The sequence below is a fragment of the Microcaecilia unicolor genome, chromosome 5 (genome assembly GCF_901765095.1).
Source record: "Microcaecilia unicolor chromosome 5, aMicUni1.1, whole genome shotgun sequence".
NCBI classification, from domain to species: domain Eukaryota; kingdom Metazoa; phylum Chordata; class Amphibia; order Gymnophiona; family Siphonopidae; genus Microcaecilia; species Microcaecilia unicolor.
This window is the reverse complement of record NC_044035.1, coordinates 133272620-133287902: the sequence shown is the minus strand read 5'-3', so window position 1 is coordinate 133287902 and position 15283 is coordinate 133272620. Positions and strand designations below refer to the sequence as shown.

At 41.9% G+C, this 15283-nt stretch overlaps 1 protein-coding gene across 5 annotated transcripts in view; it reads right to left on the bottom strand.

Moving 5' to 3' along the window:
- Nucleotides 1–4801: 4801 nt before the first annotated feature.
- The window catches only part of LOC115470268 (synaptotagmin-15-like), a 68419-nt gene continuing 57937 nt past the window's right edge, over nt 4802–15283 (bottom strand). For all 5 annotated transcript variants that reach the window (XM_030203293.1, XM_030203296.1, XM_030203294.1 and 2 more), the window contains exons 7-8: nt 10881–11063; nt 4802–5868 (exon numbers count right to left, since the gene is read on the bottom strand). In XM_030203293.1, coding sequence (XP_030059153.1) covers nt 5729–5868; nt 10881–11063 — 323 coding nt within the window. In that variant the 3' untranslated portion in view covers nt 4802–5728. The remainder of the gene's footprint in view (nt 5869–10880; nt 11064–15283) is intronic.

The window sequence follows — 15283 nt, the reverse complement described above, 5'->3', positions numbered from 1 at the left end:
AGTTGTACCGCATGCCCTTTTCCTGTCCCATTAAAAAAAAAGCCCTTTTTTGCAGATGCAGTAAAAACTAGCCTAGCGCACACCCAATGCACATGCCTACACTACCACAGGCCACTTTTTACCATGGCTTAGAAAAAAGACCCATTATTTTGTAATTAGCAGCCCTCCAGGAACAGAAAAATACCTACTGTACCTGAATGAACACCACTTCAATAGTCTTCAGGTTTGCAGTTGGCCTATATATTTAGGTACAGTAATCATTTTCTGTTCCTAGAGGATTCACAATAAAAAAAATTAAGAATTGAAGTGGAATTTGTACCTGGATCCCTTGGTTTACAGTCCATTACACTAGGCTACTCCTCAAACTTGCTTCTTGCTTTGTTAAGAATATCCATAATACCTGAAGCTGTCATGGAGACAGGTATCTCCTTTAATGGTCACTTTCGGAGGAGAGGAAGAGTGGACAGCAACCACTGGGGGATTAATGAGGTGCATGCCTTAATCCCCTCAGTGCAAAAACCAGATGTTAGAAAAAACCCACAATCCTTGGTACAAAATTCGTGTAATAAACCAACAAAACCCAAAGATTACTGCTGTTATGTAGTCATGAATTCAGGCTGCCGCTAACATATAATTAGCAACTTTTTATATACTTATACCTCACTACTATTTTTGAAATTTTTAAGGAATGCCCTCAGAAATTTCCACTCATAAGGCAATATCATTTGTTTTGCCGAGTGGCATAGCACATCTTTCAAAGGGCCACTCCTGTTTTTTGTGTGAGTGCTATAGCCTGAATCAAACAGTGCTAAAAACAGTGCTCAAAAAATAGAAAAATGTGAACTTATCTTAAAACGTTTTTTAAAGGATTCTCATCCAGCTTGCAAAACTTGCTTGCTGTATACTTCCTAGTCATCGAATGTACTAGCTTGAACAGCTTCCCCTGGAAACGCCAGACACTGCGGGTTTCAAGAAATTTCCTCAGAGAATTGGATGGCCCTAACCCGAGTCCCTGAGGAAATTTCTTCAGCCCTTCAGTGGACAGCTGCTCAATCAGAGCACCTTTTTGTACCTTAGATGTTCCTGAAACACGTCTAAATAAAGACATCCTTGTTTTTAGACTTGGACGTTTCTTCCCCTTCAGTAATCGCTGTTGGATGTCCTGATTTTGGGTTCTCCTAGTCCCGCCCACAACACACCCCCTTCCTATTTGGGCATACGGCAGGGTTAAACGTCAAAATCCTGCCTTTGCAAAATTGGGATTTGGATGTTTCAAGCACATGGACCTCCGTTTCAGCATTTTGGGGCATCCATGTGCTTCAAAAATAAATGCCATAAGCAGCAGTGAGTCAGTGTCAGTAGCTTCACTGCAGCAAGCTGCCATTGTTTTAGATAATTAGCCCCTTTAGGTGAGATCACTTAACAAAACTATATGTACTTTGGTCCACTAATCCAACCAGATTTTATTTCTCCAGCACTTTCCTCAAAATCTGGAAGAAAAACCAGCAAGCACTACATTAGTTGCATTGGAAGATGTAAATAAAATGAGCAAAATACAATAGATGTAGCTCTTTTTTTTTTATTATTGGATGCACATACAGACTTCAAACCTGTGCAGTTACAAGCCATGAAAGCACTTCTTCTGAAGTCATGGTTTGAATGATGAGAAACACCAGAAAACACTGGAACATGTGATTGTAACACCTTTTTAATGACATATGACTGAAGCACATTTATATTTAAAGATTCCAGTATTTCCATTTAGCCAGTTTCGTTGTTTATTTTTTTGGTTCAATTTCTGGCTTTCACATTTCTTTCAAAATCCATTCTTTCCATATGTTTTGTTCTGTTTTTTTTTTTTTTGCACACCTGCAGAGTATTAAGCTGAGCTCTAGTCTCCCAGCAGAACCATCAGTATTTTAGTTCTGCAGATTTGCAGCAGGAGCAGTTTAAGAATTTTTTGGGCTCAATGCAGTGCCAACTTTGGAGGCCTACATGTACAAGCTACTGCTTGGACAATGATTCCCTACAGACCAAAAGTACATTGGTTCTCTTCACTTTTGGTCTGTAGGGAATCATTGGTTCTCTTTCCTTTGGGTCTGTAGGGAATCGTTGTCCAAGCAGTGGTTTGTACGTGTGGGCCTCCAAAGCTGGCACTGCATCGAGCCCAAAAATTTCTAGTCACAAGGAAGGTCTGTTGGCCTGCTTGGGGCCCCCAGGTACAGCGGGGCCTAATGTAATCACTTTGATTACTATAGCCTGAAATTGGCACAGTGCTATAGTGTATATGAACTGGTGTTCTTGTATACCTGAATCCAGTCACGGTTCCCATACTTTCGGCAAGAGTCCTCATGAAGAGCTGCTTGTGTCTTCTTCTTCCATATGGGATTACCAGAAAAAAGACCCATTGAGCCCAATGTTCTTCCTCACAAATTCATACTCATGTTCTTCTGTGTTTTCCTCATTTTATATATACAGTATGTTTACATGGTTTAGCACATCTAACTGCATTCTGTTTTAAGTCTCACCAAAAGTGACTCCTCTGAACCCAATACTGTACTTGTACTTAAGATCTGATAGAGAGATGGGACGGCAATTGAGCCATTAGGAGGAGGAGGAGTTTTCCTTAAGACAATTAACACATACTGCAATCTGGAAACGAGAAATACATACATAATTAATCATCAATCTTCCAGAAATTCAAGTTCAGGATTATGAAATCAAATTTTTTAAATGTTGATCACTATCTATGTATGTGGCTCTCACAGAGCTGCACTGTGTGCCTGCAAAGGCCCCTATGTAAGATTTTGAAACATTTTTCTCCCAGTTTGGATGCCAACACAATACTTTTAGGTAGTTGATATGTGGCCACATATAGAGGTTTAGAAGCTGAAAGGCTACTGTTGCAAGAATAAACTATTTTCAGCGGCCAGAATGCTATGGAACAAGAGGTCACAGTATGAAGCGCCAAGGAGATAGACACAGAAGAAACCTTTCAAACATGATTGCTTCACAGAAAGAGTGGCGAATGCCTGAATCAACCTGCCAGTAATGGAATTCAAGAAAAAAGTGCAGATATGTGGCTATGTAGCAGCTGTGAAAATGGTTCAAACCAGCTCACATTTAATGTAGGCTCATATAGAGGGGTATTTTCAATATGATGTCTAAATCTGATTTTGGAAGTTTTGTAGAAAATGTCCAAAATCTAGTAGTGGATATGGACATTTTAAAACCAGAAAAACATCCAACTTTGCTAGATGTTTTGGACTCAGTATATCTATCTTTTTGGACCAAGACATTTGGATGTATGAGGGGCCAGCATTCTTAGTAGAGTGGCCACACAGACATCACAGCAGAGCAGTGGGGCACCCTAGTGGCAGTGCAGTGGACTTCACATAAAAGGTCCCAGGTTCACAGCTTACCGTTACCCTCCAAACCCACGAAAAACCTACTGTACCCAACTGTACACCAATACAGTAGCCCTTATGTCTGCAGGTATCACCTATATGTGGGAACAGTAGGTTTTTGGTGGGCTTTGGAGAGCTCACACATTCCACCACAAGTGTAACAATTAGAGTGGGCTATGAGCCTGGGTCCCCTTATTTGTACTGCACTGACCACTAGGCTACTCCACAGATCTGCCTGCTGCTCTAATAGGATTGGCCATAGTATCTGAAGCTGTCATAAAAGCTGTGTATAATTATACTACAGCAAGAGGCCCTCACTGGATGCCCACCGGAAGGGTGGAAGGCCAGATTTTAGGACTCAGGCTGTAAAAATACCAGCTAGGTTTAAAAATCTATGACTGGCTGAGCAAGGACTTGCTTTTCCTGCAAGTTAATATGCGTTCTAGTTTAAGATCTATCCACTGGAATAGTGTGATAACCTACTAATGGCCTTATAGATGAGTCTTAACAAAATCAGATACAAATTGAATGTAGCACTTATAAAAATGGAGTTTGTCTTTCTATAAGCTGAAACTGAGATCATAAGATGATAAAAAAAGGGGAAGTGAAACTGATATGCTAAGAATAAGATGTTCTGGCAGAGGAGAAAACATGTTGACAAAAGAGGAAGTTGCACAATAATTTGCAATAGCTAGAACAGATAAGGAACAAGTTGTTTACAAGAACGGAAGCATCTGGCCGGATGCGAAAGTATGATCTCAGAAATTGTGAAATATTATAAAAAAGTGTCCTGCCATAGACTTGTATAGTGACCAAATTGTATAAAAGCAGGATGCATGCAAGCCCTGGAGAGAACTTTTCTTCAACGCCTCGAAAGCAGCAGAGCTCCGGTCAGCTGAATCCAGAATTTGTCTGATGAATGTACCTGATTAAAGTCTGATATGCAAATAAACTCTTCATTCTAAATGATGGTTTGTGGGCTTCACTTAATGATGAAAGGCTGTAAGTACAAATGCTTTTGCTACATCAGGCTATCATTCGCTGCATTATATAACCTGTAGCCTAAATCCAGTTTGTCATAAGGCTGGTATCTATTCCTTGCCAGTGCTGAGAGGCGGACTAATGCCGGTATTTGAGACCTAACGTCTCTCTCAGTGGCAATTTCTCTTAGAACTTCACAACCCCCTGATTACCCCAGTACTAGTGTTATTTAGAGATGGAGTCAGATTGAGGTCACTCTAGCCTTCTTGGGGGGCTCGGGACCCCCCAATTCTCAACAGCTGGTATGTATTGTTTCTTTCACATCTTTTGGGGGGTGGGAGGGGGTCAGTGACCACTGAAGGAGTAAGGGGGGGTCATGCCTTAATCCCTCCAGTGGTCATTTAGGACACCTTTTTGCAACTTAGTCGTGATTGAAACAGGTCTACACCAAAATGTCTACGTTTTAGCCCCAGACATTTTTGCTTTGTTCCATTATGGTAGAAAAACGTCCAAGTTTTTGGAATTCCTAAATCCAACCCCCCAACATGCCCCCAAGTGACTTGAACACGCTACATATGAACTGTATAGAAAACTATCTTAAAATGGGTTTTGAAAATAGCGATTTGAACATTTGGGAAAAAAATAATATCCATCTGCTGCTTTGTGCTGCTTTTTGGACCTTTCACTGTTTTGAACATGAGCCCTATAATATCTCTATGAAAAGTAAATGTATGGTTTTATGACTGAGCAGCAAACAAGATGGGCAAAATTGTCAAACAGTGATAGTTTTTCTGAATAACCTCTAAAAATTGATATACATGTTTCTGCTTTTGTCTACCTTGTTTGCTATTCAGTTGCAATTTCTTGTATCCCCCAGTACAAGTAGGATCATAGATATAAGAACATAATATCTTTTTTTTTTTTAAGTTACTGTCAAAAATAGAATAAATTGTTCAAGGTAAGCAAATCAAAATGTCTTTGAAAATCTGCAATTGTTAATCTTCTCAAGCATGATTTCAGTGGACACACTTGTTGCCTTTGAGGATTTCATAATGATAATTATTCTTCAAGTGACCAAGGGCTCAGGCCAACAATCCAAGTCAGCCTTGTTAGCAACTGTAAAACTGTTTTCATTTATACTAATAACGGTATGGAGCTGAATCCAATAAAAAGCTTCTGGAAAAATAATTTGGGACCAGAAAAAAATAAGCCCATATCGTTCCAGGGCACAGGTTACCAGGAAGTAGACAATGAACTTCAATCCTCAGATCACTGATGATGCTTCCCTGACATTAACGAACATGACAGCTTCCATATCTTCTTGGAGCTCCTTTACACCCTCAGGTGCTGCTGCTGCTGAGTACATGCCATCTTTTTACCAACTCCTTGGGCTTGTTCAGCATTTCATTCCAGTGCTCTAGTTCTCTGCCCCGAGTGTACATGAAGGGCCCAACCACTACACGACCCAACAGATGGCTCTCTAAATGGAAAAAAAAAACACACACACACACACAGTAGGTTAATAGAGCTAGAGTCTTTCCTATGGGGAAAAACACAAACAGCATAATTATTGTTCTAATTCACTTAAACATACAGAAATAAATAAGCAAATAAAATGTAGGCATTACACCTGTACTGGTCTACACTAGGACATTTGTTTTTTTTATTTATATTAATACAGACTTTACATCGACCCGATAAAGTTAGTCACTTCAGGGTAATGTAATAAGGAGGCATCTATTTTATAAAGAGAAGTAGGTGTCTACTTGTCTTTATAAAATATTAGCTTAAATGGCAGGCATGAACATTTACACCCAGACCTAAAGTAGGTGTACATGTCCATGTCAATATTTGTCAACTGTGCATGTAAATTACATTTTTTTAAAAAATCTATGTTCATATTTGCATACTGTACCCATGCTCTGCTCAAACTCCACTCCTGTGCATGCCCACTGGCAAAGTATGTGCCATCATTTCAAAGGATATATTTTTGTTTGAGGTCAACATTTTGTAAGATGCTATTTACATACATATGTATTCATAAATGACTAAAACTTCCACCAAAGTGGAAGCATACTTTAACACCACCTGATAAAATTACCCTCGTGTGGTGTTTCTTTTTATTATTATTATTATTTTCTACTATAATAAAACTCACCCTCAGCGTTCTGAGGACACTGATGTCAGTGAAGCCAAGCCACTGACAACAGTTCCTTCAGGTTTGAAGGTTCGTGGTGGTGAAGCCACCAGGCCCCGCCCTCGCGTCAAACGTCATGACATCGAGGGTGGAGCAAACGTTGAGGGTAAGTTTTATTATCCTATTACACCTCACGCCCCTCGCACACTCTGCCCCCTCCACGTAACCTAACCGCCCCTGCCGCCCAGCTGAGCAGAAAACCGCCACCCCGACACTGCCGCCCTCCTGAAACTACCACCCAGTTGAGGACAATACTGCTGCCCCAACATTTCCGCCCTCCCGAACCTGCCGCCCAGCTGACCCGAATACCGCCGACCTGCTCTCCCACACTAACAACAACAAAAAAAAGAGAACAGACAGCTGACGTCTCTGCAGCCGCTCCTCCTCTACCTTTACGTCGCTGCCCCTGGAGAAGACCCCGGAGGAGCGCAGCGACATCAGAGGGGAGAGGAGCAGCAGCTGCAGAGGTGCGTTTTACTTTTAACAACTTTTTAAAAAAATGTTTCTTTATGTTCCGGCTGCTGCTGCTGAATAGGAGAAGCAGCAGTAGCCAGTTAGCATTTGCGGGTGCCGAGGGGGTTCATGTGGGCGGGGGGGGAAGGGCTTCGTTATGCGCCGGGGGGGAGTGGGTCGAGTGATATCGCCAGGGGGGAAGGGGCTTGCAAATTGCGTGCCCACACCGAAAACCTGCAACAAAACCTATTTTAACCCCCTTACGTCACTACTCTGAAGCCAGCCTGCCACTGCTGCTAAATACGAAGATTCATTGGTACAGGCAACCCGCATCGACTCTATCGAAGGTAAACTATGCAGGGGGGGGAGAGGGAAGGGGAGGGGGACCCTAAGACCACAGAGGGGGGAAGGGGGTCCTCAAACCACAGAGAGAGGGGGGTCCTCAGAGCACAGAGAGCGGGGGTCCTCAGACCTGAGAGGGGGAGAGCGAAGGACACTCACTGTCTCACACACACACTCATTCTCACATAAACACACACTCTCTCACAGACACACTTGCACCCACTCTCACTGTCTCACACACACATACTTGCACATTCACTCTCTCTCACGCACACAGTCACTGTCACAGACACTCTTTCAAACATACACACTCCGCCAAAAACCTTGCTAGCGCCCGTTTCATTTCAGCAAGAAATGGGCCTTTTTTTTTACTAGTTATTAAATAATGCTGTTTCTGGAGAACCTGAGATTCTCTATCCCAAGTCTCCTGAAGGAAATTAAGGAGTTTTCTGTCTATTCAGGATTTAAAGTAAACCTAGGGAAGACAGAAGCAATGTCAATAGAGAGGGGGTGGATAGAAATATCACAAGATCTCCTCTTTAGGTGGGTGAGCAAATCCATAAGGATCATAGCAAGTTAGTAGATGCAAATTATAAACTTGTGACCCTGATGTTAAAGCAGGAGTTGGTGGGAGGGAGTAAACTAACTCTAAGTTGAATAGGTAGAATAGCAGCCCTGAAAATGAATATTCTGCCCAAATTGTTATTTTTCTTTATGCAACTGGCCATTTCTATGCCGTGGAAGTTTTTTCCGCAATGGAAAGTAATGTTTAAGTGCTTTATGTGGGATAGGAAAAGAGCCCAGGAGGCTGGAGTACCCTCTCAAAATTGAAGGATAATAGAGATACTGGTGACCCTTATATGAGGTCCTACTATAGAGTAGTGGTTTGGGGGCTTTCAAATACCATTCTGTGAAACCAGAGGAGGGCTATTCAGTGGAGCTGGAAAGAAAAGTGGTTTTCCCATATTTGCTTCTCAAATGGGTATAACTAAAAGAAATAAGGCCCATAGGATGTCACAGGAGGTAGTAAGACACCCTTTTTCAACTCCAGATTGAGGGTTAGTATGGTTGTTGTAGTTAGTGATTCGATTATTAGGCATGTAGATAGCTGGGTGGCTGGTGGATGTGAGGCTCGCCTGGTCACTTGGCTGCCTGGTGCGAATATGTACAGCCTGAATATGTACAGCCTGTTAGAAATGAAGAAAACCATCGGTATACTGTATCTGAAATACCAGTTTCCGAAAGCCTAGATAGTAGGAGATCATGATTGATGAGATCAAATGCTGCACTTAGATCAACAGACAGCCAAGGCAACATTCCTAGTTTCAAAGAGGGTATGGAAATCATTTATAAGGGGGGGGGGGGGGGTTACTACAGTTTCAGTACTATAGCCATTGCAGAAGCCAGCCTGTTGTGGATGCAGAATGTGGGAAGCCTCAACATGTTGCATTAATTGAGTAAAGACAACCCCTAATTTCTATGATTATAATGTGCCCTTGAGAGGGGGAGGGCAGGCAAGGCTACCAGACAAGTTTAACTTTGTTTTATGTTTATTTTATATTGTAGATTTCTGGTTCCATGTATTATAATGTTGAATCATGGAGGCTTGCAGAGTAAGAGATGTACTATTAGTGGGAAGTGGTGGGGCTGAGAAACTAGAGAAAAGGAGGAAAATAATTTATACGGTTGATAGGAGTGGGGAAAGGGCTGGGAATTAAAGTGGGTTGAATAATATCAGTATGGATTAGAAGCCCTCTGTTAGAATCTGTTTTCAGCTGTTGGATGAAAAGGGGCAGATCAAGCCCTTAGAGGAGATACAGAGTGAATATGGCGTATCGGCCACAGACTTTTACGCATATGTCCAGGTAAAGCACTATGCTCATTCTCTGAGAGCATTCAACTTAAGTGAGGATGTGCAGGACATGCTTTCGACAGCATTTACACTGGGATTGCACAATGTAGTGCCCTTGCGCTTCCATCACAGAAATCTCCTAGATATCACAGAGGACATTGACTACTGCAAAATTGCGATGAGTTGGTCGCAGGAGCTAGGGACTGAGCTCACTGTGGAGATGCTTCAGAATTTCCTGCTGGCGATATTACATAGAACACAGTCCATTCGACAGTGGAAGCAACAATATAAGTTCGTCATGAGGGCCTACATGGTGCTGGCCAGAGCACCTTCAGTTGGTGCAGAACAACACAGCAAGGCTAATTAAAGGACAAGAACAATCAGATCGCATTACCCGCCAATTTAATCCAACTGCTTTGACTGTCTGTTAAATTCCAAATTCAGTTTAAAATCTTCGTGTTGGTCTTCAAGATTTTGCAGGGTCAGGCACTGAATTACTTGGCCCTGAGACTGTCCATTTATGCTCTGGGGAGATTCTTGTGTTTGTAGGGGGTTGTTTATTAACTATTCCAGTTGTAAAATTCATGAGGATATCTTGTTGTTATGACAGGTCTTTTTCAATGCAGGCTCCTTTTCGGTGGCAGTATGCTCTTGCTGTGGCTCTTAGGAAGGAACAGGAGTTGGGTGGTTTGAAAACTCACCTTTTCACTTGCTTTTGGAAGAGGAAGATGAGGGGAGCTGCTGATTGTGACTTGGGAGGTTTTTCTAGTTGTGGATATTTTATACATTGCAATTGTTTATTTTGTACACTGCGTAGAGTTTTGGGCATACGGCCTATAAATGTAACTAAATAAATCAATAGAGCTTAGTAAAGCAGGACTGGGATGAAACCTCATGATGGTATGGAGGGACACATATGCCTTACATTCTATGCAATAAATGTAAAATTACAGGGATTGCAATGCATATATTCTCCTCGTTAGTCCAGAAGAAAAATGTGGTTTCTATACTCTTTAAATGATCCCTCTACAAACACAACACTATTCAGATTAGCTTTACGGACAAACCGTTTCATCTCTTCTCCTTAGTAATTTCGATCATGTGCCATTGTGTAATGTAATTCCTGGATGGGCAGGTCACCAAGAGATTACAGAAACTGCTCAGAATAATGTTGGGGAATTTTTCAGGCTCCTTCCTTCCTTGCAGTATATTTATTGGAGAGCTAAAATGACTCTGTCCTGCCTCCTTATAACTAATTTCCTCAATCTTTACAATTTTTTTTAAATTATTATTATTGTAATGATAAGTAGTAATGATAAACAGGTAGTTTAAAGCCCTGTCTGATACGTATCCTATGAAACTCTCAGCAACTGAAATCACAGCAAGAGTGAACAAATAAGCAAATTCCAGGGTGAACAAAAAAAAAAGCAAAAGTTTGTTGAAGTCAGAAGACTGTGGAGAAGAGTGAAAAGGGCAGACTCATTAACTGTATTCCATCTACACATTCCCAGTGCTTCTGTTAATGATCACTACTGTGAGTCTTCCCCAGAGTTAATTAGATCCCCTAGTAAATATCTGAAATAAGCCTTGCTCTTTATGGTCTCCTTTGATACTTTGATAAATACTGGAAATAATCCCTGCTTCTTACTGTCTCCTTCCATATTTTGGAGCAGCAACAGACTGAGACTCGCAGTATCCAGCTCAGCTTGGTCCACCTTGAAGCTGAAGGTTTCGTTGTACACCGGGCTGGTCGTTCCCAGAACAGCTGCTGTCTTTTTGCATTTGATAAACTTATTGTGGTTCATCAGGGACACCTTGACATACACTGAACCTGTAAGTAGGAAATTTCCAGAAAATACAAAACCGTTAAAAGGCTTTAAACCTGCCACAAAATCACAGCCAGAGCAAATCATAGCAAAGATACTTTTCAGGGTGATTTACCCAGTTAGGGGAAATGGAAAGGGGATGGGCTTTGATATACTGCCTTTCTGTGGTTACAATTAAATTGGTTTACATATATATATAGGTACTTATTTTGTACCTGGGGCAATGGAGGGTTGAGGGAGTCTTTCACTAAGCCACGGTAAAAAATCAGCTGGCGGTAATGGCCTTTTTCTGAATAGGGTCCTTGGTTGATTTGGCTTTTACATGAGTTTCAAACAGTGGGTCCAGGTGTTATATACTACCCCCTTTTTGAGATTAATTGTTAATAACAGTCTATCAGATCCCATCAGTCTTGGCAGGGACACTCATCAAGGTTGTTCAATGTCCCAGCTACTTTTTAATGTAGCTCTGGAACCTCTGCCTATAACTATTTCTACACATCAAGCCATTCATAGTATAACAATAACAGATATACCCCCCTTGTTTACTAAGCTGCGCTAGTGACTGCCATGCACTAATGCCAACACAGACCATTCATTTTGAATGGGCTCTGTCGGCATTGCCACACAGCTTAGTAAACAGAGGGGTTAGACTGTAATCTTGTAGCATATGCTGATGATATTCTGTTATTTTTGAGTGAGTCCACTTCCTTCATTATTGCAACTAGTAGAGCATTTTTCTTGTCTGAGTACAAGATTAAGATTAAGAGCACATAGACATAGACAGTTACATAGGTTACTATGGAGCTCATTTTCAAATCAGAAAAACATCCAAAAAGTGGCATAAATCTGCATTTGGACATTTTTCTCATAAAAACGTCCGAATTGGTATTTTCAAAACCAATTTTTAGATGTTTTTCTATGAAGTCCGTTAGAAGTATGTTCAAATCACAAGGGGGCATGTCAGAAGCGTGTTAAGGGTGGGATCTGGGCATTCCTAACACTTGGTTTTTCAGCCATAATGGAACAAAACAAAACCGACCAGACTAAAACTAAGATGCTTTGAGCTAGACCTGTTTTTAATAATGAATAAGGCACAAAAAGGTGTCCTGAATGACCAGATAACCACTGGATGGAATCAGAGATGACCTCCCCTTGCTCCCCCAGTGGTCACTCACCCCTCCCACTCCCAATGTGATTAAAAACATTACTTGCCAGCCTCAGATGTTATACTCAGGTTCATTAGAGCAGCATGCAGGTCCCTAGAGTAGTCAAGTGGTGGGTGCAGTGTACTGTAGACAGATGAACTCAGGCCCATACCTCCCCCTACCTGTTACACTTGTGGAAGAAACTGTGAGCCCTCCAAAATTCACCAGAAACCCACTGTACCCACATATAGGTGCCCCCTTCACCCATAAGGGCTATGGTACTGGTGTATAGTTGGGGGTAGTTGGGTTTTGGGGGGGGGGGCTCAGAAGACAAGATAAGGGAGCAGTGGTGAGATATGTACCTGGGAGCATTTTATGAAGTCTACTGCAGTGCCCCTTAGGGTGCCCTTTTGCTTTCCTGGGATGTCAAGTGGACCAGTCTACTAAAAATGCTGGCTCCTCCTACATCTCAATGGCTTGATTTTGTGCGTTTTGCGCTTGGACTTTTTTTTTTTTTTTTCAAAAATGGACCAAAAAACCAAAATGTCCAAATCACAAAACCATGTTCAAAAGAGTATTTTTGAAAAATAAGATAAGAATTTTTCTTTTTTTGAAAATTACCTTCTTTCCTAGTCAGATTTTGGACATTTTTTTTCAAAACATCCAAAGTCAGAGTTAGACATATTGAAAATGCCCCTCCACGTAACTTTTTAAGTCTAAGTACTTTGAAAATACGCCTCTTTTAAGTAACTTTGTAAGCCTATGTGCTTTGAAAATGAGTACCTATGTGGACAAAATCTAAGTGCATGCCTATGAACTGCTCTACTACTCAAACAGATATTAATGATTATGGTTTTAAGTGGACACCCTAAAGTATTTAGGCAACCTATTTCACCATGATGAAACCATGCTTTTGAATAAAGAGCAATTGTTTGAGATTATACATGCAGCTACAGAACAATGGCCTCCCCAGTATCTCGCTAAGGACATCAAAAGACTTGAGGTGGTTCAGAGGAATGCGATAAAAATTAAATGGTTCTTGTGTCAAAAGATATATAAGAAGAGACTTGAAGAGCTCAATATGTATACCCTAGAGGAAAGGAGGGATATGATACAGAAGTTTAAATACTTAAAAGATATTAATATGCACACTAATTTTTATTTGTTACATTTATACCCCACATTTTCCCACCTATTTGCAGGCTCAATGTGGCTTACAAAGTATCGTAACGGCGTTTGCCATTTCGGTTGATAACAAATATAAGATTGTGTTGTGGTCTAATGAGGTAGAGGTGAATCAGGCGTCATGGGGTCGGGGGGAAAGAGGAAAGTAAATTGTCCAGTATGATCGTTGATTATGTTGTGTAGCAGAGATGAGGAAGCAGTAAAAATGGAGGTCATGAGTTCAAGTTGCAGGGTGGAAGACTTAGGAGCAACATCAGGAAATACTTTTTCACAGAAAGGGTGATGCTTGCCTGGAATGCCCTCCTACGGAAGGATGTGAAGACAAAAATGGTGGCAGAATTCAAGAACATGTGGGATAAACACAGAAGATCACTACACAGAAAAACGATGGAATCTAATTAAAACAAAACTTAAATGACCTCTTAGCTAGAGTGAGCTTTGATGGCAGCTTCAGAGGTTGAGATGAACAATGCTGGGCACACCTCTACGGTCTGGGTCCTGTAAATGGCAAAGACAGATCAGAATCAAGGTTGGAGTTGGCTTCGAAGGCAACTCCAGTAGTTGGGAAGTAGGACTGGTGCCAAACAGACTTCTACAGTCTGTGCCCCAAATTTTCAGGGAGAGATAGAGTATTAAATATGCCAGTGTTTAATCATGAAGTGGAACCTGTACAGAGTGTCAGATTCAACTCTGGTCACCTTGTTGGGCAGAGTGGATGAACCCTTCAGGTCTTTTATCTGCTGACATTTACTAAGTTCCTATATTACTTTGATAAGTGTGAAAGGAAAAACTCCAGAGTCACTGCAGTAAGTGAGTTTTATAAAAATTTAAAAAATGTAAATTTCAAGCTCTGGAAGTGTTTTCAAGTGCCTCCAGCTTATGATGAAGAATCCTTGATACTAGCCATGCTCGCAGCTGCCTGGGGTATCAAGACGTTCACATTCATATCCAAAATAGAAACACAATGATCAAATTTAGACAATTCCTCCACAGTCTCTTTAGAAAATTTATACCTCTGGGGCACCGGACTCTGAGGGCAATACTACATTCATACCCTCCATGGAAGCTGAATCAGAAAAGTTTGGGGATGGGCAGTGGGGTATGTCTGACTGGGCCAGGAGATGCACCAGAGTCACTTGGTAACAAGACACTCACTCCACTAGGTGAAATAATGACTTGAGTGGTCTAAGTATATTTATCCATAGGCCCCCCCTTGACCCTCAGGCATCAATGGAAAAGACACCTTAGTTTCAGTCTTGCTCTTCCTTATACCTCAGGTTCCTGAATTGTAAACACTCCTCCTTTAAGACACAATAGTTTTGCTGCATATATTTTCAAATGCTGACCATCTGACAAAACACTGCAGGAGCTGTGCTGCAGCGTTCAAGGGGCTCCAAAAAGGTATGCCCCTTTGGTCACGTCCCTTTGGACCATACAAAGGTCAGCGAGAGAGGGGACAGAAGAGGCAAAATTCCCCGGGCCCGGACCGCCCACGGCACCAGCAAGCTTCTTCCTGCCTGCCTGCTTCTGGTTCTGTCCTCTCCTGCTCCTGCATGCCGCCCAGGACCCGACTGATTGCATTAACGCAATATCACATTAGTGCGATCATTTGGGTCCCAACTCCCAACATGGACAGGAGCAGCGCAGGAAAGGACAGTGCGAGGGAGCAGACAAAAAGGTGCAGGGCGGCCCAGGTGAGGAGAGCAGGGCATGGCATGGCGGCGGCCCAGGTGGGGGGTGGTGCACAGCAGTTCAGTCCTGCCCTGGGCCCGGCTGTGTCTCTCGGCGGCCCTGGGCCACATTCCTGTGGCCAAGCACTGCAGCAGCTCAGTTCTTAAGTAGCAGTTAGAGAAAGTAATGCTGCTGCTGTCAAAAGGAAGGAGATAGATTCCGAT